This window comes from Nymphaea colorata, chromosome 8 (genome assembly GCF_008831285.2).
Source record: "Nymphaea colorata isolate Beijing-Zhang1983 chromosome 8, ASM883128v2, whole genome shotgun sequence".
Lineage (NCBI taxonomy): Eukaryota > Viridiplantae > Streptophyta > Magnoliopsida > Nymphaeales > Nymphaeaceae > Nymphaea > Nymphaea colorata.
The window spans coordinates 18,594,206-18,616,212 of NC_045145.1; the positions used below are offsets into that span (position 1 = coordinate 18,594,206).

Sequence of the window (22,007 nt, forward strand, 5' to 3'; positions counted from 1 at the left end):
GGTGATTTTTTTTTTTAATAAGGAAAAAAAAATGATGCCTGAAGCGTGCGCTTCGAAGCGCACACATGAGCCCTGTTTCGCGCCTCACCCCCTAGTATGGAGGCAATTTACGAAGTGATGCGCTCTGGGGCGCGCGCTTCTTGCCTTAAAAGTTAACTGGCAGGTTTATCAAGCACAACTAATTTTCTTCACATCCAAACAACCAAACTCAAATTACAAAAACTGGCTTTCTAACCATGTTTTCAAATAAATTGATTTATTTGACGAGCCTCTCATACATTGTCTTAGACGGCCACATGCATAGCCTCGAGAATGTACCTAAACAACTTTATACTGAAGGAAAATTATATGAGATTTTCGAAAATACATACATATGATCATTATAAGTCTGATCCAATGTCACAAAACGATGGGCATGGAAAATTGTAAAATTTTTAAAACAAAGAGGGAGTGTTTTGATGTCGTATAGGAATATTTCAGATTGAAACCATATCTAAAGCAAGCACATTTTAAATTTGCTAAAAATTTCCACTCATTTGCGGTTTCAAATGCCAAAATGTTGAGGAAAAAAAAAGCGCTTGCCATGATGGGATGTCTGAATTATTAGAATGTTGAAATCAGGTAGTTGCTGGAGTGGTTAGATGTTTAAAATTTTTAAAGACTAAAAGCACTATAAATTGTTGTACATGACACTACAAATTGTCGCTACACCACTAAACGTTGCTAAATATCTCCAACCCAAATTCGAGGGTGGAGACATTGAAGAACTACTCATATGAAATTTATATAAGATATCAATTATGATTTAAACTTGGGATTTGGAATGGTCGAGGTCCTTAAAAGGTGTGTTTTGAGAGATACATTGTTTATTGTTTAAACCAATGGGGGGAGTCTCATTTTAAAACCATAGAATTAAGATCTTTGGATCTCATATCATTGCTTATATGTAGTGAAACAAATACAATATAAAATAAAACAATTTAAATATCCATGTAAAAGATTTCAAAATCTCCTAATAACTAATGCAATCAACATCTATTTGAATCGAGTTTTTCACTGTATAGAGTTTTGTACTGCCGTCGTTCTCATCCTCAGCTTGTTAAAGCTTGAGCATATTGCTGAAATTCCTCGTCGGAAAATGATTTCAGTCGTCGACCTTGAATCTTACTAAATTTCGTTCGGAAGCGATCTTGAAAAAGGAAGAAATACCACCCTGGTGAATTTCCCTTTTTAGAGCAGCCCCTCCTTCCTGGTTGGGGAAGCTACATTTTGAAAACCCGCCTCAGACCCCGCCAAATCGCGCCCACACTGAAAAACTTTTCTTCCCTCTATTCCCTCTCTCCCTCTATTTCCCTCTCTCTTGGGTAAGGTAGCAGAAGAGGGTAGGAAGTGGTAGAGGGAGAGAGGGCGAGGGCGAGGGCGAGGGCGAGGGAAGCCGGTCTCCCTTCAACCGATTCACCTCGGTCCAATTCGTTTATGGTTCAGCCGGTTTTTCAGTTCCCAAGTATAGGGTTTTAGCTCTAGGGTTTTAGGGGTGGAGTAGAAGAAGAAGAAGAAGAAGAAGAGAAGCGGAGCGATGTTGCGGGCCTCCGATGAGAGGATCGCGTCGGACACTGCGGTCGCCGGGCGCATGGTGAGCGACTATATAAGCCGTGATTCCGCCCGGCGGGTTGATCTCGAGGAGGCTTTGGAAGCTTCTAGATACGCCAGCCACCCTTACTCGTCTCCTCCGAAAGAGGTATGCTTCTGTGAAGATGCTGCTTGCCCAGAACCTATCTTGCATGGATTCCGCGTGCGATTCAGATACTTTCTTTTGCTTGTGACATTGCCACGAATCCTTGTAGCTTGGAGAAACCTTCGACTTTCGTGTAGGCAGTTAATTTTTATTGGTGTGAGCACTCTACCCGTTGTGTACGGCGAGGCTTTGGCACTTATAAGTGGGTAACTCGCGGTGAATGATAATGGTGCTTCACTGGCTGGGCTGCGGGGGCGTGATTTGCTGCTACAGCTACAGAGAGATAAATCACACGCCCTACGAATTGTGGTGTCTGGCATCTTTTAGCTAACGACCAACTGGCGAGTAGCTTTGATTCACTTTCTGGCCTTTTAAGGGAACGAAACGTATGTCACTTCTGGAAACACACATATCATCTCGGTTTGGATCTTGAATGTTATGCCGGTACAATTTAAAGGGATTACAGTACTAAAGAAAGGCGCAAGCCTTGGAGTCATCCGTGAAAATCTGCACCGAGAATAAAAATAAAAACGTTATTTTAAAATGTATGCGGTGTTTAATCTAATGAAAGAATGCGTGCTTATGTGTACATGTGCATGGATGTTTCTATACCACGTGCACATGTTCATGCTTTCATGTAAGTAAGACGTGCTATCTGAGTGTTGCAACAGTGTGGCCAAGGTATGGTATATATTGCAGAAACGGATGCAAAGGTTAGTATTACAGTTTCCATGAAGCATGAAGGCAGATACACTGGAGAGCAAAATGGAAATAAATAAGTGACTGAGAAACAGAAAACACGGTGTGAATGAGACCAGGACAACAAAAGCACGAGAAGCAATAATAAATCAATCAAGAAGTAACGGAGCAGCAAACTTCCTCGTGCATAGGAACTAGGAAGTGAGATTCCTATTAAGGAGAAGAGTTTCTCCAGCTTTCTATCTTCAGCAGAAACATGAAATTTGCTATTAAATTTCCATGTGTTACACACGGGAACTGATGTTTTATCTCAAATTTGCACCAGAGAAGGAGTTGAGTTTAATTCTGGATGTCCAAGTTCATTTCCCCAGTATCCTGATTGAGTATAATTATTGGCACTCCTATAAAGGAAGAAGACTCAGTATGATATCGGGATTAGATTTATAGGTCACTACAAAGTTGCAATCTGTACTTGAAAGTTGAAACCAAGGGCAGCCAACGTTTATCATACAAATTTTGTGTCTCATATTTTTTATGCTTCTAGTTCCCATTTTTAATAAATGGGATGTTACATACATATTTATGTCCTGTACCCATCTTTGAGGACATCGCAATGTTGTGCTCACACTTGCATCCACACCTATGTGACATAGGTTTATGAGTTTACAAGTTTTTTCCGTTGACAGAGAATTACATAATGAAATACTCTTGAAGTTGAAAGTTATTATGCTAAACATGTCTTTAGAAAAAGAATCTAATATTGTCAAGATATTATATGTCATATGAACGTGATATGATATGGCCTGTTTTGAGCAAGTTTAAAGTCCTCCATACTGTTCTTCTCTCTTTTCTGAGGTGCTTGATAAATAATTAGTCAGGTTGATTTGCCTGCACGATCTCAATAGATAATGGATTGTTGCCATTGAGCTGGGAGCACACTCTTAGTACTTGTATACTTAGGGCCCTATTGATTTTACTCTTTCCAGTGAAAAGTCTTGACAACATTAAAGTGGAAGCTTTAAAGAGAAAAAAAAGGATCAAATTTCAAAAATCTTTATATTTACATATATGATGTACCAAACCCATAAATACGCAGTCCAAGCTAATACTCATAAATCTTTAGGATTAATGTGCTGTAGCGCAGGCATACCTGAATAGGGACATCAAAAGTCTTCTTTATTTGAAGTGGCCCCATCGGGCCCATCCTCACAGCGATGTTATTTCATGTGCATCTGGCTGTGATGATTCAAGGCTCAAGTTCTTGGTTGGAAGTTACTAGGACAATCTTATGAACTGTGTATCTTTAGCCTGTTTGCTTGTGGATGACTTGTTTGGCGTGTTGTGCTTTGGATTATTTTAGCTGAAAATACTCACATCATTAACCCCAAGATTTCGTGGTGTATTGACACTGAGAATTCAATCTCTATTTTATATCTGTTTGATTTTTTTTTATTCCTTTTGGACCTTTGGTATGGCTGGGGATAAAACTCTATTGATCATTTACCATTGTTTATGTTCCCATTAATTCCTTGCACTACATTTTGGCATGGTACTAGTCCATTCTTGCTTTTCATACTAAATAATTATCCGGTGCTTTGATAGATCTGAAGGTAGAACCTATTTGGAGTTTCGGATAGTTGAACTTGATTTCGTTAAGGCATCAATATTATTAATATTTTTGCAATGCATAATCTTGGCAGTAACAGTATCACAATTCACAGATGTCGAGAGGTGCTTTTCTTAGTGATTTTCTCAGTACTTATTTTATGAGCTGATTATTGCAGTGGCCTCCTTCTGTTGAGATAGCCAATACCAGAGATCTGCCTGCTGTGCTCATTGATAGATACAATGCAGCTGGAGGAGAAGGAACCGCTTTATGTGGAATTTTTCCAGAAATTCGACGAGCATGGGCGTCTGTGGACAATTCTCTGTTTCTGTGGCGTTTTGACAAATGGTACTAACAGTTATCTGCCTCAACCTTAGAATTGTGTGCATGCTAGAATTGTAAATCATTAAGTTCTTAAGGACATCCGTTAGTTGTCACTCTCAAATCATGGTACCGTTGGAATAGCTGAAACCATCTGTGGAAGTAAATCTCCACTCTGAGTTGCCAACTAGGCTTGTTCTTTATCGAGCAATGTTGTCTAAAGTGTATGTCTACTTTATTAGTTTATTCATGTCCTTTCGTGGTCCTGAAGATTATTTACTAGAATCTTATAGGTTTACTAAAAAGCTGCTATTTCTCTTGATTGTGCAAAATTGGTCCTAATAAGTATAGCATTCCAGCTTACTGGAGTTTTTTCTTTTGTGGTTCGTACATGCATGATCTTTAAAAGGCAATAAAGAACTTGCTTAGTGTTTGACTTGAACTATGTCATACATACTTATGAGGGTGAGGTACCCACATTGACATGTCAGCAAGTGCTAGCATGGCACTGGCACCTGACAAAGAAGATACAGAGTTGCTTCTATTGGATCTGGGTTGGGTGCTTTCTCTTATTCTTTTCTTGTTTCTCCTTTATTCTTTTGTTCTTCCTCTTGTTTTATGTTTTTTTTTTTTGTGGGTTGAGGACCTACCCATGTTTGTTCTAAGTCGATACAGTTTTTGACCTAGGCAGTGTTTGGCATCTATAGTGAAGTAGATAATATTGCTTATTTTTTTGAATTTATTTTGACCAATTGAACGAATCTTCTTTGCTAATCATAACCAATTCATATGATAAATTAGACCTTGTGATGTATCAATATTTTAGCTAAATTTGATTGAAGCAACATCTGAAAAATTTTAACATATTGATGTTCCTTTATTCATAAGTAAACCTGTATTTAGTTTAAAAGTTTGTCTGCATATACAGGTTCACGCATGATTTATTTGTGGATATTCACGTGTATTATATGTCAGTATATATCCTCACCACACACTCGTTCTTGTAAAATTTCAGGGTAGCATTCTTTACACTCATATGTGCATTTAAGATGTTTTTTTACTTTCTTCAAACAAGTTATATTTGCTTTAAGGTCTTCATTGGAGTAGAACTGCTTGGAAAATTCTTGGCTGCTACCACATGCATTTAACAAATGAACTCTGTATCATTAACATAGCTAGTTTGCTACCAGTTTATTTAATAAAGATCTATCTTGTATGCAGAATTTACATAACTTGTTACCTGTTTTATTAATTCTGTGAATATGGTCCTTTGGTCTTCATGCATCATTTTCTTTTTTTTGTTTGCAGGGATGGTCAGTGCCCTGAATACAGTGGTGAGGAACAGGCTATCTGTGCTGTCGGGTTGGCTAAAGCTAAGCCTGGCATATTTGTAGAAGCTATTCAGTATCTTTTAGTTTTAGCTACTCCTGTTGAGGTGATATTCTCATTCTCATTGTGTTCTGTCATCATTGTATTTAGAAAATATGATTTACAGAAGTGAAAAACAGGTTGCTTAAAGCAACAACCAGAACTTAACCTTGTGAATGTGAAACCCCAGTAGGAATACATCCTATGCCACACAGATGCAGGGTGCATGGTATATATATATATATATATATATATATATATCACACACACACAAACACATACTACACAACACTAATAGTTAGAATCAAATTCAATTAATCATATTTTGATATTTCATAACAGTTAACATTTAAGGCTGTATAGCTTTGTCCTAGAAGCCTAGAGGCTTCAAAAAAATATATGATATATAATTAACTTTTATATATTGATATTGTAGAGATACGAACAAGAAGAAGAGGAAGAGAAACAATGATCACGATGTAACGTGGAAAACCCTCAACACGAGGGAGAAAAAACCACGAATGAGGAGGAGTTGGTGCCCACTAGCAGCCAGACTCTCTCTCTCTTAAGATTATCATTAACACATAAGGATTAGGGTTACATGACTTAAGTAGAGCCCAAAAACGGGCTACAAGGCGGGTCGGGTATGGATCCGGACCCGAACCACACAATCTATCAACACTCCCCCTCAAGTTGAGCATACATATCAAACATGCCCAACTTGGATACATTCCTCTCAAATGAAGCTGAAGGAAGAGCCTTCGTCAGAACATCAGCAGTTTGGTCTTCAGACTTCATGTAAGGTAAGATCAACTCTTTCGCATCAATTCTTTCCCGAATGAAGTGACGATCAATTTCAACATGTTTTGTTCTGTCGTGAAGAACAGGATTGTTGGCTAAGTTGATTGCAGACTTGTTATCACAGTACATCTTCATAGGTCCTTCAATCTCTATTCCAATGTCAGTCAACAATATCTTCAACCATAATTGTGACACTCCCATAGCAATTGCCCTATATTCTGCCTCTGCACTGGATCTAGAGCAAACATCCTGTCTCTTGCTCCTCCATACAACAAGGTTTCCTCCCAAGTAGACACAGTACCCTGTAGTGGATCGTCTGGTATCACTACAACCTGCCCAATCCGCATCAGAGTAGCCCTCGATTTCCACAGTCTCTTGTTTCACATACAGGAGTCCCTTGCCAGGATTTTTCTTCAGGTAGCATAGCACTCTGTCCACAGCCTTCAGATGTGCATCGGTTGGCGCATGCATGAATTGGCTCAAAACATTCACCGCAAAGGTGATATCAGGTCTCGTGAGGGTAAGATAAATTAGCTTCCCAACCAAACGTTGATATCTTCCCTTGTCTTCTTCACAGAGAGGCTCTCCATCTCTAAGACTCAACTTGTGCCCAGTGTCAAAAGGGATAGGTGTAGGTCTACATCCCAATTTACCAGTTTCTTCCAGCAGATCTAAAGTATATTTCCTTTGGTTTAGTACAAGACCAGTACTAGACCTAACAACCTCCATACCAAGAAAATACCTTAGCTTGCCAAGATCTTTGAGGTCGAATTCTGTAGCCAGTAACCCTTTTAGCTTGATAATCTCCTCCTCATCATCTCCAGTAACAATCATGTCATCTACGTAGACGAGCAGGATAGTAACCCTGCTCTCCTTCTTCTTCACAAACAGAGTGTGATCTCCATTTCCTTGTTTGTATCCATGACGTAGCATTACTCTTCTCAGTCGTTCAAACCATGCTCTGGGCGATTGCTTAAGGCCATACAGGGCTTTTTTCAGCTTACAACATTTTTCTGGTTCTTCATATCCTGGAGGCATATGCATATATACTTCTTCTTCGAGGTCACCATTTAGGAATGCATTCTTAACATCCAATTGATACATCTTCCATTCCTTCATCACAGCAAGGGATATAACCACCCTCACAGTCTTCATTTTCGCAACAGGAGCAAATGTTTCCAAGTAATCAATTCCATATTTCTGGCTAAACCCCTTGGCCACAAGTCGAGCTTTATATCTTTCAACACTCCCATCTGGTTTGTACTTGATGGTATACACCCATTTGGATCCAACTAAGTGAGCGGCTTCAGGAATCTTCACCACTTCCCATGTCAAGTTTCTTCTTAGGGCATCTATTTCTTCTTTCATTGCATCAACCCACTTGGAGTCACTTTGAGCTTCAGCGACAGTCCTGGGAATCACAGCCAAAGAAAGAGTAGAAACAAAACACTTGTAATCTTTCCCAAGTCTGGAATAAGAAACAAAATTACCAATGGGGTGTTGAGTACATGACCTGACACCCTTTCTCAGGGCAATGGGAAGATCGTCATTCTTCTTTTCAACCTCATCATGAGTCTCCACGGTAGGACTTGGTTCATCCAGGGAAGGAGTGGCATTGGGATTGGAAGTAGATCTAGCATCACAAGTCATCATCTCTGTCCGAGTACCTCGTCTAGAGTAGAACTGTCCAAACAACTGAGGGCCTTCCTTCTCAATGCTATTGTCACACCTTTCCTCCTTCTCAGGTACATCAACATTATTAAGTGATTCTGCTTTCTTGTAGTCCAAAAAATCTATAAACTGAAGTTCCTGTCTCTGAGAATACTCTTCCCTGCCCACAGACTGCTCCCCCTGAAGAGGATTCGCACCAAAGTAAGAGGCATGTTCCAAGAAGGTAACATCTCTCGTAACATAGGCTCGACCAGTAATAGGATCAATACATTTGTATCCTTTTTGCGTAGGGGAGTATCCAACAAAGACACCTTTGATAGACCTAAGATCAAGTTTCTTGACATTTGAACTGTGATCATGGATAAAACATACACAACCAAAAACACGAGGAGGAAGAGGAAATGGTGGACGACTGCCAGGAAGCAACGAGTGGGGAGTCTTACCATTCAAAACACGACTGGGCATGCGGTTAATAAGATAGGCACTAGTAAGAACGGCATCACCCCAATAGTGTTTAGAAAGATTTCTTTGAAACAAAAGAGCCCTGGTGACATTAAGAAGTTGACGATTTTTCCTTTCAGCTACCCCATTTTGAGGGGGGGTATAACTACAGGATGTCTCGTGAACAATCCCTCGTTGTCTAAAAAACTCCTCAACAAGCTGACACATGTACTCACGGGCATTATCGGACCTGAAAGTTTTAACATTCGCACCATACTGGGTATGCACAAGAAGAATAAATGTCTCGATGATGCGAGGAACCTCGCTGCGGTCTTTTAACAAGTATATAAATGTAGCACGAGAGAAATCATCAATGAAAGTGATAAAATACTGGAAACCTTGACGGGTATGAATGCCCGAAGGTCCCCATACATAAGAGTGAATCAGGGAAAAAGCTTCATTAGCACAACTAGAAGAAAGAGGGTACGACGCCCTCACATGTTTGGCAAACTGACAAACATCACAAGAAATGGAAGACACATCAAAGGAGGAACACAAGTCTGGAAACAAATGTTTCAAAATCCCAAAGGTAAATGTCCAAAACGTTCATGCCAGTACATAAAAGACTGAAGACAATCTTCTCTTCTCTTATCTGTCTTGCGGATTGCTGTCAACAGAGCAGTAGCCACACGTATGGGAAGACGATATAATCCGTCAGAAGCTAAACCAATCCCAATCCTCTTCCCTGTCACCAAGTCCTGCAAAACACAACGATCGGCAGAGAATATAAGTTCACAATTCAATTCTTTAGTAAGTCTACTGACTGATAAGAGATTTAAAGGAAACTGGGGAACATGTAAAGCGCCCTGCACATGAAATTTGTCCAACAAGGACAGAGTGCCTTCGCCTGCCACACAGGTAGAGGAACCATCTGCAAGAGAAACACGTTCCCTTCTCGAGGACAACTTATACTCATGAAACAATTTTGGATTACCTGTCATGTGATGAGTAGCACCACTATCGACAATCCATTCCCCCACAGAAGAGTTACCTTGATTGCCAATAACTGCAAGAGCATGATTAGCTGTAGTTTCCTCTGAGGTCTCAGTCTTGTTGACATCGATCCTGCCCAAATAAGCCCTTAGTTCACGAAGCTGGTCAGCAGAAATGGAGACTTTTTCTCCACTAGAGGCTTGCACCTCAGACACAGGCGTTCTCCCAGTCAAAGATCTCCCTCTGTTTCCTTTCTTTTCTGGTTGAAGATCCCAGCAATAATCCACAGTGTGACCTGTCTTCTTGCAGTGAGTGCACCGGCGAAGAGATCTAGATGGGCCGCCAGGACCACGACTCACGAGAGCAGATCTCTCGTTATAGGGCACAAGTTCCCTCTTCCCTTCTTTTGTAACAAGCCTTCTCTGTTCTTCCGCTTCAACACAGGAGTACACATCTTCAATACTGGACACCTCCCCTGAATTCAGAATCTGGCTTCGAACACCTTCAAACTCATCATTTAAACCTGCTAAAAATAGGAACACCCTGTTTTCCCATTCATGAGCAACATAGAGCGCCTGATCATGGGGACAATGCCAAGGAATATCAGAATGATAGTCAAGCTCTTCCCACTTGGCTTTCAAAGCCCCATAGTACTCTGCAACAGACGAGTTCCCTTGTCGAATGCCATAGACTGTCTTCATAACTTGGTAAGTACGAATTGCCATTTTCTTTTGGCCATACATTTGCTCGAGGACCACCCACATGTCTCTAGCAGTCTTCTTGCGAAGGATAAGGGGCTGAATATCGGTAGAAACGGAGTTGACAATCCAAGTTTTCACTTGATTATCCTCAAGAAACCAAGTATGCCGCACATCACTTGTTCTTGCTGGTTCGGGGTTGCTCCCATCAATATAGGCCATGCGACCACGGCCAGCAATCCCCATAGTCATAGCAGGTGACCACGAGAAATAGTTTTCCTTGGTGAGGCGGAGAGTGATGACCTGCATGGGAACATTCTCAGTTCTAGAAGCCCCTATTTCAGTCGGATTGGTGTTGACGGTGGACGAGGAAGAGGCTGCCATAATCACAGACCAGGAGGCAGCAAGGGCAGCAGGAAGCAACCACACGATACAACACCAAAAAAACGGACAGAGAGCAGGAAACGGAACCAGGCAAAGTGGCGCGGCGCCGGAAAAGGACACGGCGTGGGGCGGAAAAAGACCGCCGCTGGACAGGTCGTCGTTTGGGCAGGCCAACGCTGGGCGGAAGCGGCTGAACGGGAACGCCGCTGGGCCGGTTGTCGCTAGGCGGAGACGGCGGAATCCTGAGCGGCGCTGGGCGGAGACGGCGGCGGGATGACAGACGACGCTCGGGCACGAGCGTCGGGCACGGGCGAGACGATGAACAGTGCCGGGCGATTCTCCTCCAACACGGGCAAAAGACAACCAGAAACGCCGAAATTTCACGGCTCTGATACCATGTAGAGATACGAACAAGAAGAAGAGGAAGAGAAACAATGATCACGATGTAACGTGGAAAACCCTCAACACGAGGGAGAAAAAACCACGAATGAGGAGGAGTTGGTGCCCACTAGCAGCCAGACTCTCTCTCTCTTAAGATTATCATTAACACATAAGGATTAGGGTTACATGACTTAAGTAGAGCCTAAAAACGGGCTACAAGGCGGGTCGGGTATGGATCCGGACCCGAACCACACAATCTATCAACAGATATCAAGAACAAACAATATTGAAAAGTTAATATTTATGCATTCAAACTATAATCTGTTTTAGGCTTTTAGCTTTTTTAGCTAAAAGCGTGAAACAGATAATATAAATAATTAAACCAGTTAGTTAAAACAGATTTTGAAATTAATAAATTATTAGGCAATCAATATCAATATTATCAAAAGATTCAAAACAGTAAATCACATAAAAATTATATATCTATATAGTGTATATATATATATGTGTGTGTGTGTGTGTAATGGAGGCTAAATGTAAAGCAGATAATGTAATATGAATGAGTAAATGACATATGTAAAGGAACACAAAATTGGATAGAAACAGACTGAGAGGCAAGAGCAGATAAACACCCAATCTACTAAATGAATCTTTTGATAAACATCTAATGCTGCAACTACTGAATGAAAAGCCAGAGCTCAGGGTTCTTAGAGAAACTGCACTGGAGTGATGAAAGTCATCGATAGCTAGTTGCTGGTCACCCCAAGACCCAAATGCGGAGAGATCTGAGAAGTAAAAGAGACATGCCACTGATTGCCAATTGCTGGCAAGTGATCACCCAAAGACAGACTAGTGAGAGACTAAAACTAGAAGTTGTAATGTTATCAGTCATGGCAAAAGCAGAGAGAGATGAGAAGGAGAAAGTCATGCCTGCTGGTGAGGCTGAAACAAGGAGATCGAACCTCAGTTGTTTTTTGTTTCCCGAAAGCTCCATCATGGGACGACTTTAGCCTTGTATAGAGGATTGCACCCGACTTGCTGTTGACTTGAATTGGGTGCGTACCTACGCTGGACAGAAAAGGGTAGATGCTTTCAGTCTCACCCAGTTCACTTTGACCAACTCAGGTGCCAGACTCAGGCTGCAGTTGCACCCCATTCATGTCAACTCGGTTGTGATACTTTTTTGGGCATATCTATGTGACATAGACTGCATTATCCCCGGTTGGACACAACCTATGAAAGTGCTTGTTTTATAGTCTGTTTCATGCTTGGGAGTATTTTCACCCATCACACTTTATCTATTCATGTTCTATTATTTGAAAAAATTGAACACTATTTTTCTTTTGCATTTTCTTTTTGATCCCTTCACTGTGGCATTCTTTTGAATTTCTATTGGCCTTCAAAGTTTCCTCTGGTCTCCTGAGGGGTACTTCTACTTCTGTTTCCCTTAATTTTTTCGCTGTCTATCCATCTAAATTTATTGACATTTTGTTTTATGCTTCATTTTAAATATCAAAAGGTGGTTAAAAGTTTCTTGATTTTTACTAATTTAGCTGTATGATCCTGGTTTCATGTAACAGTAACAATGGTTGTTTGTGTCATTCATATGTATGTATTGAGTCCGGAACTTGTTCAGATGTTTAATATGATATTCTTGAGTAATGGGTTTAAGTGTTTTGGTGAACGTGGTTGCAGTCATTTAGTTAATCTGCATTTAATTGTGACCTCTGCAGCTGATTCTTTTGGGCATTTGCTGCTCTCCAAGTGGTGATGGTGAAGATCCATATGCTGAGATTGCACTTCAACCTTTGCCAGAGTACACGATACCATCTGATGGAGTTACCATGACTTGTATTGCTTGTACTGATAAGGGTCAAATTTTCCTTGCTGGTCGTGATGGCCATTTATATGAAATGCAGTATTCATCTGGCTCTGGATGGCGCAAGCGGTGCCGTAAGATCTGCCATACAGCTAGTGTTGGGGGCCTTATTTCAAGGTATCTTATCTTTATTTCTTTGAGTCCCTTTTGGACCGTACACTAATGACCATATTTTATGTTTTGATATTTCCTCTTCCTTTTAGATGGGTGTTACCAAATGTTCTTAAATTTGGTGCTGTTGATCCAATCATTGGCATGGTTGTCGACAATGAGCGCTCTGTTTTGTATGCAAGAACTCAAGAATCAAAAATATTGGTGTTTGATTTAGGAATTGATGGTGATGGATCACCTAAAAAAATTGCAGAAGAGAGGAATTTGATTGATCAAAGAGATGGACTTTATGGGGGTGTGCGTTCTGCAACTTCTAGGGTAGCTTCTCGTGCATCAAAAACCTCTATCATTTATATTGGACCATTATCTACCTTGGAGTCAAAACGTCTGCATCTTGTTGCTGTTCTCTCTGATGGTAGAAGAATGTATCTGTCTACTGCTTCATCTGGTGGAAACAGTGACTCCATTGGGGGTTTACCAGGATTAAGTAATGCTCTCCACAGACCCTGTTCTTTGAAAGTGGTCTCAACTCGGTCTTCTCCCTCTGTTGGAGTTGGCACCCTTCCTCTTGCCGGTAGACCACATTCTGAAGATTTGGCTTTGAAGGTAGAAACAGCATATTATTCATGTGGATTACTTGTTCTTTCTGATTCTTCGCCTCCGGCGATGTCCTCTCTTTTGGTTGTGAATAGGGATCCAAGTGCTCATTCTTCTAGCTTTGGTGCTGCAGCAAGGCATATTAGTGCATTACGTGAAACAGTGTCTTCACTCCCTGTTGAAGGTAGAATGCTTTATGTGGCTGATGTGTTACCTTTACCAGATACAGCAGCTATGCTGCAATCATTGTATTTGGAATCATATGGCATGCATACTTTTGGAAAATCATGTGAAAGAGCATCTGTACAACTTTGGGCTTTGGGGGATCTTGCAACTCAACATATTTTGCCTAGACGAAGAGCGGTTATGTTCAGCACTATGGGTATGACAGAGATTGTACTTAATAGACCTGTAGACATTCTTCGAAGGCTGCTAGAATTCAATGCTTCAAGATCCTCACTTGAAGATTTCTTCAATCGTTTTGGTGCTGGAGAGGCTGCAGCAATGTGTTTGCTACTGGCTTCAAAACTCCTTTCTTTTGAAGAAATTTTAGTCAGCAATTCTGTTGCTGAGAAAGCTGCAGAGGCATTTGAAGATCCAAGGTTGGTTGGTCTCCCGCAAGTTGAAGGAAGTAGTGCAGTATCAAACGCAGTTACTCCACCTGGTGTGGGATTCAATATGGGTCAAGTTGTTCAAGAGGCTGAGCCCACATATTCAGGTGCTCATGAAGGGCTCTGCCTTTGTACTGCTAGATTGCTTTCTCCTCTATGGGAGCTCCCTGTTATGATTATGAAGGGTAGTGGTAGCTCTGAGACCAATTTCCCACAAGGGGTCATTACTTGCAGGCTTTCTTTTGAGGGGATGGAGATCCTTGAAAGCAAGATTCGCTCCCTAGAGCAATTTCTACGCTCCCGAAGAAACCAGAGAAGAGGGCTTTACGGCTGTGTCGCTGGCTTTGGAGATCTGACTGGTTCTATCCTGTATGGAACTGGTTTAGGTTCTGGAACCTCTGAAGATGGTGCGAGAAGGAATCTATATAACAATTATGCTCAGAGTATCAATGCAGACAGGGGGACAGTAATTGCCAGTAAAAGGCCAAGGCTTCCTTATAGTCCTGCAGAACTTGCTGCCTTGGAAGTAAGAGGTTCTTTGCTTAAACATCTTTGATCGCTTGTCCTTTATATGCTACTGTTGGACCTTATTCTCTGCTTGATTCAGGTGAGGGGGATGGAATGTCTCAGGCGATTGCTTAGAAGATCTGGTGAAGCTTTATTCTTACTTAGGCTTCTTGTACAACACCAGATTACTCGTTTGATCCAGAGTTTGGATGTTAATCTGCGGTTGAAGCTGGTTCAATTGACTTTTCAGCAACTTGTTTGTTCTGAGGAGGGTGAGCAGCTTGCAACAAGACTTATTGCAGCACTCATGGAGGTAGTAGTTGTTCTTGCTTCTAGTTCTTAACTCTCATGCCCTTAAATGTGCTGTGAATGTTAGTCACGCTAGGCATGCTGAGAGTTTCTGGCTGCTTTTCTTTTTATTAACCTGGGATTAGTAAGATGGGTCTTTACTGTCTGCATGTGTTACGTAGGCATTTTAATTCTTAGATGCAACATGGGTCTTTTTGTTAAATAAAATTTTCTGGACTTGCTTTCAGTACTATATTGGTCCAGATGGCAGAGGAACATTGGATGATATCAGTAGCAAATTAAAAGAAGGTTGCCCAAGTTACTACAATGAGTCAGACAACAAATTCTTTCAGGCGGTAGAGTTCCTTGAGAGAGCAGCTATTACTGGTGATGCAGATGAGAGGGAAAAACTTGCTAAAGAAGCTTTTGGCCTGTTAGCCAAAGTGCCGGAGTCTGCAGATCTGGGTACTGTTTGCAAGCGCTTTGAGGACTTAAGGTCACTATTCCTTCTACTTGAAAGTTGGAACACGACAACAGCTACATGTATTATAGTTCTTCTGCATATCTTACTGTACATGCCTGCAGATTTACATTTTATATGAAGTAGCTAGTAAGATATGCACCTGCTCATCATCTCATGGTTTGTAACTTTTATTTTATATTTTGGTTATGTTAAGAATGTCTTCATCTCTCTGGTTTATAGAATTCAGTGAACGATTTTTTTAGTTCTTTTCATCACATGAATGCTTGAAAAGTAACTTAAAATTGTCATCATCATCTAATCGTTTTGTCCCCTATTGTTCATCAAAATCTATATTTCCTAATAATATTGAGCAGGAGATTGTACTTAACACTATGTTGCATGGACACCTCAAGAAACATGAAGTGTTGGTTGCGGACTGTGTCTGACACCAACATACCTCGACATGTCTTGGAGACTTCATTTTTAAAACATGAAGTGTTGCATACACACATCAACTTTCTTTCTCTTTATTCTTTATTCTTTTTCTTCTCTCCCTTTTTTTGTTTTTCTCTCTCTTTTCCTATTTAATTTTTTCCCTCTCTCTCTTTCTCTCTTTTGGGGTTTCCGGGGGAACACTTAAAAAGGGAGGAAAGTAACAAGTCCTTTTCTAAAGGACGACCAGGGTTGTCCTTTTAAATGGAAAGGGTCTTTCGACTCTTTTTAAAAAGATGACCTTCGTTGTCCAAAAAATTGATAACACCTGAATGTCTTTTCAAAAAGGGTCAGTCAGGATGTCCTCCCTTTTCACTCTGAGTCCCTGACATTGTTCAAAAAAAAAATCATATAAAATATTAATACAGCCATGTCCAAGTGTCTAATTTTTTAGGGCTCGCTGTCTATGAGATTCGTGCCTGTGTCCAACACAAATACCTGTATTTGTGTCCATGCAACCTAGACTTAATGGCTATATACTTTTTAATCCAGTGAAGAACAGTGAAAAGATGAAATCATCAAACAATAGCCTGATGCTTGAATGGCATGATTCCAGTATGCTCAAGAATCAAGATGCAGATGATCCAATAACAATGGATCAAATATAAAGGCCTAGGCACTGGCCTCAATATGGTCCTAGTTAAAAATACTTTTGAAGGTGAGTGTCTAGTGCACCTTCACAACATTTAGTTCAAAGAATATACATGTTAAGTGGAAGCCAAAACCTGTGTCACATGGGTATTAGTGCAGACGTGGGTGCAAAACAAACTTGGCTGTAGGGTGATGACTTTATATATATAAAAGGCAGACGTTGCAGATAACAAAGCAAAAAAATGGGTTATGAGACTGAAGTCACTGAACTATGGCGTGTATGAATTTATGGTTCTTTTCATTGCAATAAACTCAGGCCAAAGACTAGTTTAATGTGCTTATATATGCTATATAGTTGACTGGACTTGTCAAAGTTACAATTACATTTGGTGAGTCTGAGCAGCATCAGTACCCTGTCTGGGTGCTGCAACCTCCTTAAAGAATCTGCATTACACTGGTCAAAATCAAATTAAATATTTTATATGACAAATCTATTCTGATATATTTTCTAGTGGCCAAATTGGCTTTTTTCTTTTCTTTTTCCTGTGTTAATTGTTATGTTTCTTTGTTACAGGTTTTGTAAAATCTGCTATATGTGTTTGAATCTTTTCCAACATTTGGTCTGAGTTATTTTCCGAATTATTGTCCTTGTTTCTGCAGATTCTATGAGGCTGTTGTACGGTTACCATTGCAGAAGGCTCAGGCTCTTGATCCCGAAGGAGATGCCCTGAATGATCAAATTGATGCAAATCGTCGAGAGCAAGCACTTATTCTTCGTCAACAATGCTATGATATTGTAACAAATGCACTCCGTTCTCTAAAAGGTGAGACTGTGCAAAAGGGAGCCCAAATAAAGTTTGGATCTGCCTCTCGAGTTAGTGGTAAACAGGCCCTTGATCAAGCTTCCCGGGACAAGTACATTAGGCAGATTGTTCAGCTTGGTGTGCAGTCAACTGACAAAGCATTCCATGAACACTTGTATAGAAGTATGATCGACCTTGGTCTTGAAAATGAACTTTTGGAGTTTGGAGGTCCAGATTTGGTTCCCTTCCTGCAGAATGCAGGCCGAGAGCCCTTGAAAAAGGTTGTTGGTGTTTGGCATGTAGATGCTTAGAATCTTCAATTCAATTTGGTCTTTCTATGTTCAATTATTATATGAATGCACAAACTTTGCATTTTATTCCTTGTATGACTTCACATTTTTGCTTTCTTGTTCAGGTGGAAGTGGTGACAACGCCACCCTCTTTGCTGCCACAAATTGGACACGAGAAGGGTCCTATTCCATCTCATCAAGTGAAATATATCGAGCTGCTTGCACGATACTATGTGTTGAAGAGGCAACATATGCTTGCAGCTTTGGTACTGATGAGGTTGGCAGAACGGCAGAGTGCAGACGTTGGTGAAACTCTTACACTTGAGCAAAGGTCAGCCTGAAATGGCAGGTTTTATAACGTAGAATGCTTTGACTTGGTAGTCATGTTCCAGTATTGTAGGTTAAGCAAATACACTTGTTTGTGACTCGGAAATGTTTGCTGAGCATTCTTTTTTTCTGTCCCTTTCTTAATCATAATTATTTCATCGGAAACAGGCAGCAGTATCTAAGTAATGCAGTGCTTCAAGCAAAAAGTGCTCGCAGCACTGCTGGTCCTAGTTCATATGGGAGTCCTTATGACAGTGGTTTGCTGGATTTGCTTGAGGGGAAACTTGCTGTTCTTCGTTTTCAAATAAAGATTAAGGGAGAACTTGAAGCTCTAGCATCGAAGCTAGAAGATCCATCTGGTTTACCAAGAGATTCAGCTCCAGATGATGCCTTTCCTCAAAGGAATCTGATTGCCGATGTAAACCTGGTCAGTACAGCCAGGTCCAAGGCAAGAGAGCTAGCATTGGATCTAAAAAGTATTACGCAGCTATATAATGATTATGCAGTTCCGTTTGAGCTTTGGGAGGTATGTATCTTACCCTTGCTGGTTGTGATGGACCTGAATCTATTCCATGACATGAAAATGCTCCAAACAAGCCCCAAATTTTGATTGCCTAAATCCATTACCATGATCTGACCATTGTTCACTTCATTAACAGAAGCTACTTTGTCAAAGACAGCCTTGCAGCTCCTAGGATTGGCTGGTTGCCTAAGCTAGCTGTTCTTAGTTTACCTGTTGGTGGCCTGTTGCTTGGAAATGCCGAGAACATCCCTTAGGCCAAACTTAGGCACTCACGAACCCAGTTTTTTTCTTCCTTAACATAATTTCTTGTTTCATTTTTATTCCTTTTTTTTTCTTCTTTTGAGACACTCTTTTTGGCTTTTGTGCAATATATAATTTTCACTTTTTTTTGCCTATGATTTTGCATTAAAAGTATGTGTGTGTGTGTGTGTGTGTGTGTGTGTGCGTCTGTCTGCACACACTTCTAGTTACATCTACAGTTACTATTCATATGCTATTATACTTTGAATATTTGTATGTTATTTATTTTTTTACTTTACTTTGCATATATGTATGTGTGTGTATGTGTTTTTTAGTGTGTATTATCATCTTAATATTCTGGTTTATTAAAGCTATAATAAACGACAGTTTTACGAGGATTGCCAACTTGAAAGCTGTGATCATGTTAAGGATCTTTGTTCTTCCTTTTTTACTTTTTAATTGAATTAGTAACTTAAGGTTTTATTTTGGGATTCTAGTTTCCAAAATTCTCTTTAGATAATTAGCAGTTGGCATTTAGGGAATAGTAAGATCTTGCATGCTCTATAACATGGAAAAATATTGATATTTATTTGGTGATTTTTCTTTTTTCAGATTGCTATATAACTTGTAAACATTGATTGTTCAACTTCATTAAATTTGATCTTTCAAGCTTTTAGTTATGTTTATTACTTTATTATCATGTCATGAAATGCTTAATGTGTTTGTATTACTGGTGTAACCGTATAAGTTGTTATAGGTTTTATTGAGAAATCATTTAGTTTACTTGTTAGTTTTAACATTTTTTCGTTGAGTAATGCCTTTGTTTCATTTTTAATTTAACAATTAATATTGCATTTAATTGTTTTACTTTTTTCTTTCTTGGGAGGGAGCGGCTGTACCAATTTTTTTATGACATAGTTTCTGTGCATATATATATAGATGTGTGTGTGTAGACAAGGACTGTAATTCTCTGTAAAATGGGTATAGTGTTCCTACGGCCCTCAGTGCATGTGCACCAGGGCATGCACACTGAGGCCACCCACCCACCCGATAAACCATCTGGTACGTCTGAAGTGGAAACATGATTACTTTAATTGAACCTTTTTCTGATCAGGGTTGATGGCTTGCATGTGATAGTAATATTCCAAACCTGGTGCATTTCCCTCTGACATCCATGTGAATGTTTTATATAATATTTAATCTCTCATATATCTCTATGTAGGAATTTTAAAATGATGTACATTTGTGCAAAAATGTCATATGACATTCATATGCTCGAGAAAACGGAAATTTTCTCTTCTAAATGTCTCTGCTTTAAATATGTGCTGCATATAGCTTCAGGCTTTAATTGTACAAAATGAAGCCTCATAAGTCATAAAGCATCCTGCATTGCTTATAGAATATAGTCATTATTCTCATTGCCTGGTCTAGAAGCCTCTGGAAAAGAATGGTCACCAGCTGCAAACTGAGAATCTAATTCCTCCTTTGATAAGTTGCTGTGTGAGGCTTCCTTGTCATTTATGTGTGCGTGTTTTCTTTTCCCCTAATGATTTATTAGTTTTACAGATCTGTCTTGAAATCATTCACTTTGCCAACTACTCTGAAGATTCTAACAGCAGCATAATCAGAGAAATCTGGGCTAGGTTGCTTGACCAAGCCATATCAAAAGGTGGTGTCGCGGAGGCTTGCCAAGTGCTGAAGCGAGTTGGTTCTCAGTTTTATCCTGGAGAAGGGGCTAGCTTGCCATTGGATACAATTTGCCTGCACCTTGAGAAAGTAGCACTGGTAGTTCAATGTTTATTATGATATTCACTGTCACATTCAGAATCTTCTAGTTTTGTCATGTTTGACAGAGTTCTTTAGTTTCATTATGTCATGTTGATTTTATGATTTTGTGTTTCAGGACCGAGCAGAGTCAGGTGTCGAGTCAGTTGGAGATGAGGATGTTGCAAGGGCTCTGCTGGGTGCCTGCAAAGGTGCAGCTGAACCTCTTCTGAACACTTACGACCAACTTTTGTCAAATGGAGCAATCTTGCCTTCACCAAATCTTCGCTTGCGGCTATTAAGATCTGTACTTGTGATTCTTCGTGACTGGGAGGTATCAATAGTTGCACAGAGAATGGGTACAAGTTCCACTGGAGCGAAGCTTATTTATGGAGGCTTGTTGACCTCAGAACAGACTACAGCAATAAATCAAGGGATAAGAGATAAAATCGTTAGCGCTGCTAACAGGTCAAACTTTTTTGCTTGCTTCTTTACGTAGTATAATGTTCTTCTTAGGATGCCGTAGATGTCTTCTCTGGGCAGAGCAGCAGAATGGCACGCATAATTGCATGCATGGAAGCATCAACAGTGCAAGTGCACATTTACATGTTGACATATGTTTAAGTACCAAAACACCCACCGATATGCTCATTGACAAGCTTCATAAGAACAAAAAACCACTATGCCACTTTCATTTTGCATTTTATATAATTTAAATGTGGATAAGCTTGTTCGATGCTGAGGGAAGTGATGGAAATTGGTTCATGTGCATTTTCAACTGTTGTATATTATTGCTTACCTTCTGGTTGGTAGACTGCAAGTTACTATTCATCTATTCATGCTGACCAACACTGCCATCTCTCTAGTATCTGTCATCCAGTTTAATCTTGATGACTTATGTTTCCAGGTACATGACTGAGGTCCGGCGATTGGCTCTTCCTTCTAGCACCACAGACGAGGTCTACAGGGGCTTCCGGGAACTTGAAGAAAAACTTTTGAGTCCCTTCTTCTAGTGGGAGGGGCTTCTACATGTGTATCATGAATGAATAAATATCTCAACCTGTTTTACCTCTGAGTCTTCGACTTGGATGTTGAATTAATCTTTAGTAGAATGGCTGAATTGTAACAATCAAATTATGCATTCTTTCTAGAATTTTTTTTCACACATGGAATCACAGTATGTTGTAAATAGTTTATTGTCCTTGTTCTTTGTGGCATATTGAACACGTCTTATTAACCAGAACGGAAGAACACTTGAACTGGCAGAACAGTGAGCAACGGTAATCTCGGTTTGGTAGTCCGGTTGAATAATGTTTGGATGATGCTGCAGCGAAGGGATTCGCCTTGAATCTTGCACGAAGAGAGTAACAAGCGACAAATTGGCACATAAAATATGAAGAAAGTGGAAAGGATAATGAAAGAG

General features: G+C 40.1%; 1 protein-coding gene across 1 annotated transcript; it reads left to right on the forward strand.

The window, feature by feature from the left end:
• Window positions 1–1,188: 1,188 nt before the first annotated feature.
• LOC116258657 (nuclear pore complex protein NUP155) lies at window positions 1,189–21,785 on the forward strand. Its single transcript, XM_031635934.2, has 13 exons — window positions 1,189–1,738; window positions 4,219–4,388; window positions 5,670–5,796; window positions 12,832–13,094; window positions 13,181–14,822; window positions 14,904–15,116; window positions 15,340–15,587; window positions 17,298–17,721; window positions 17,856–18,061; window positions 18,226–18,583; window positions 20,387–20,605; window positions 20,724–21,052; window positions 21,492–21,785. The coding sequence occupies exons 1-13, from the start codon at window positions 1,577–1,579 to the stop codon at window positions 21,595–21,597; spliced, it is 4,467 nt and encodes a 1,488-aa protein (XP_031491794.1). The 5' UTR covers window positions 1,189–1,576; the 3' UTR covers window positions 21,598–21,785.
• Window positions 21,786–22,007: the final 222 nt, after the last annotated feature.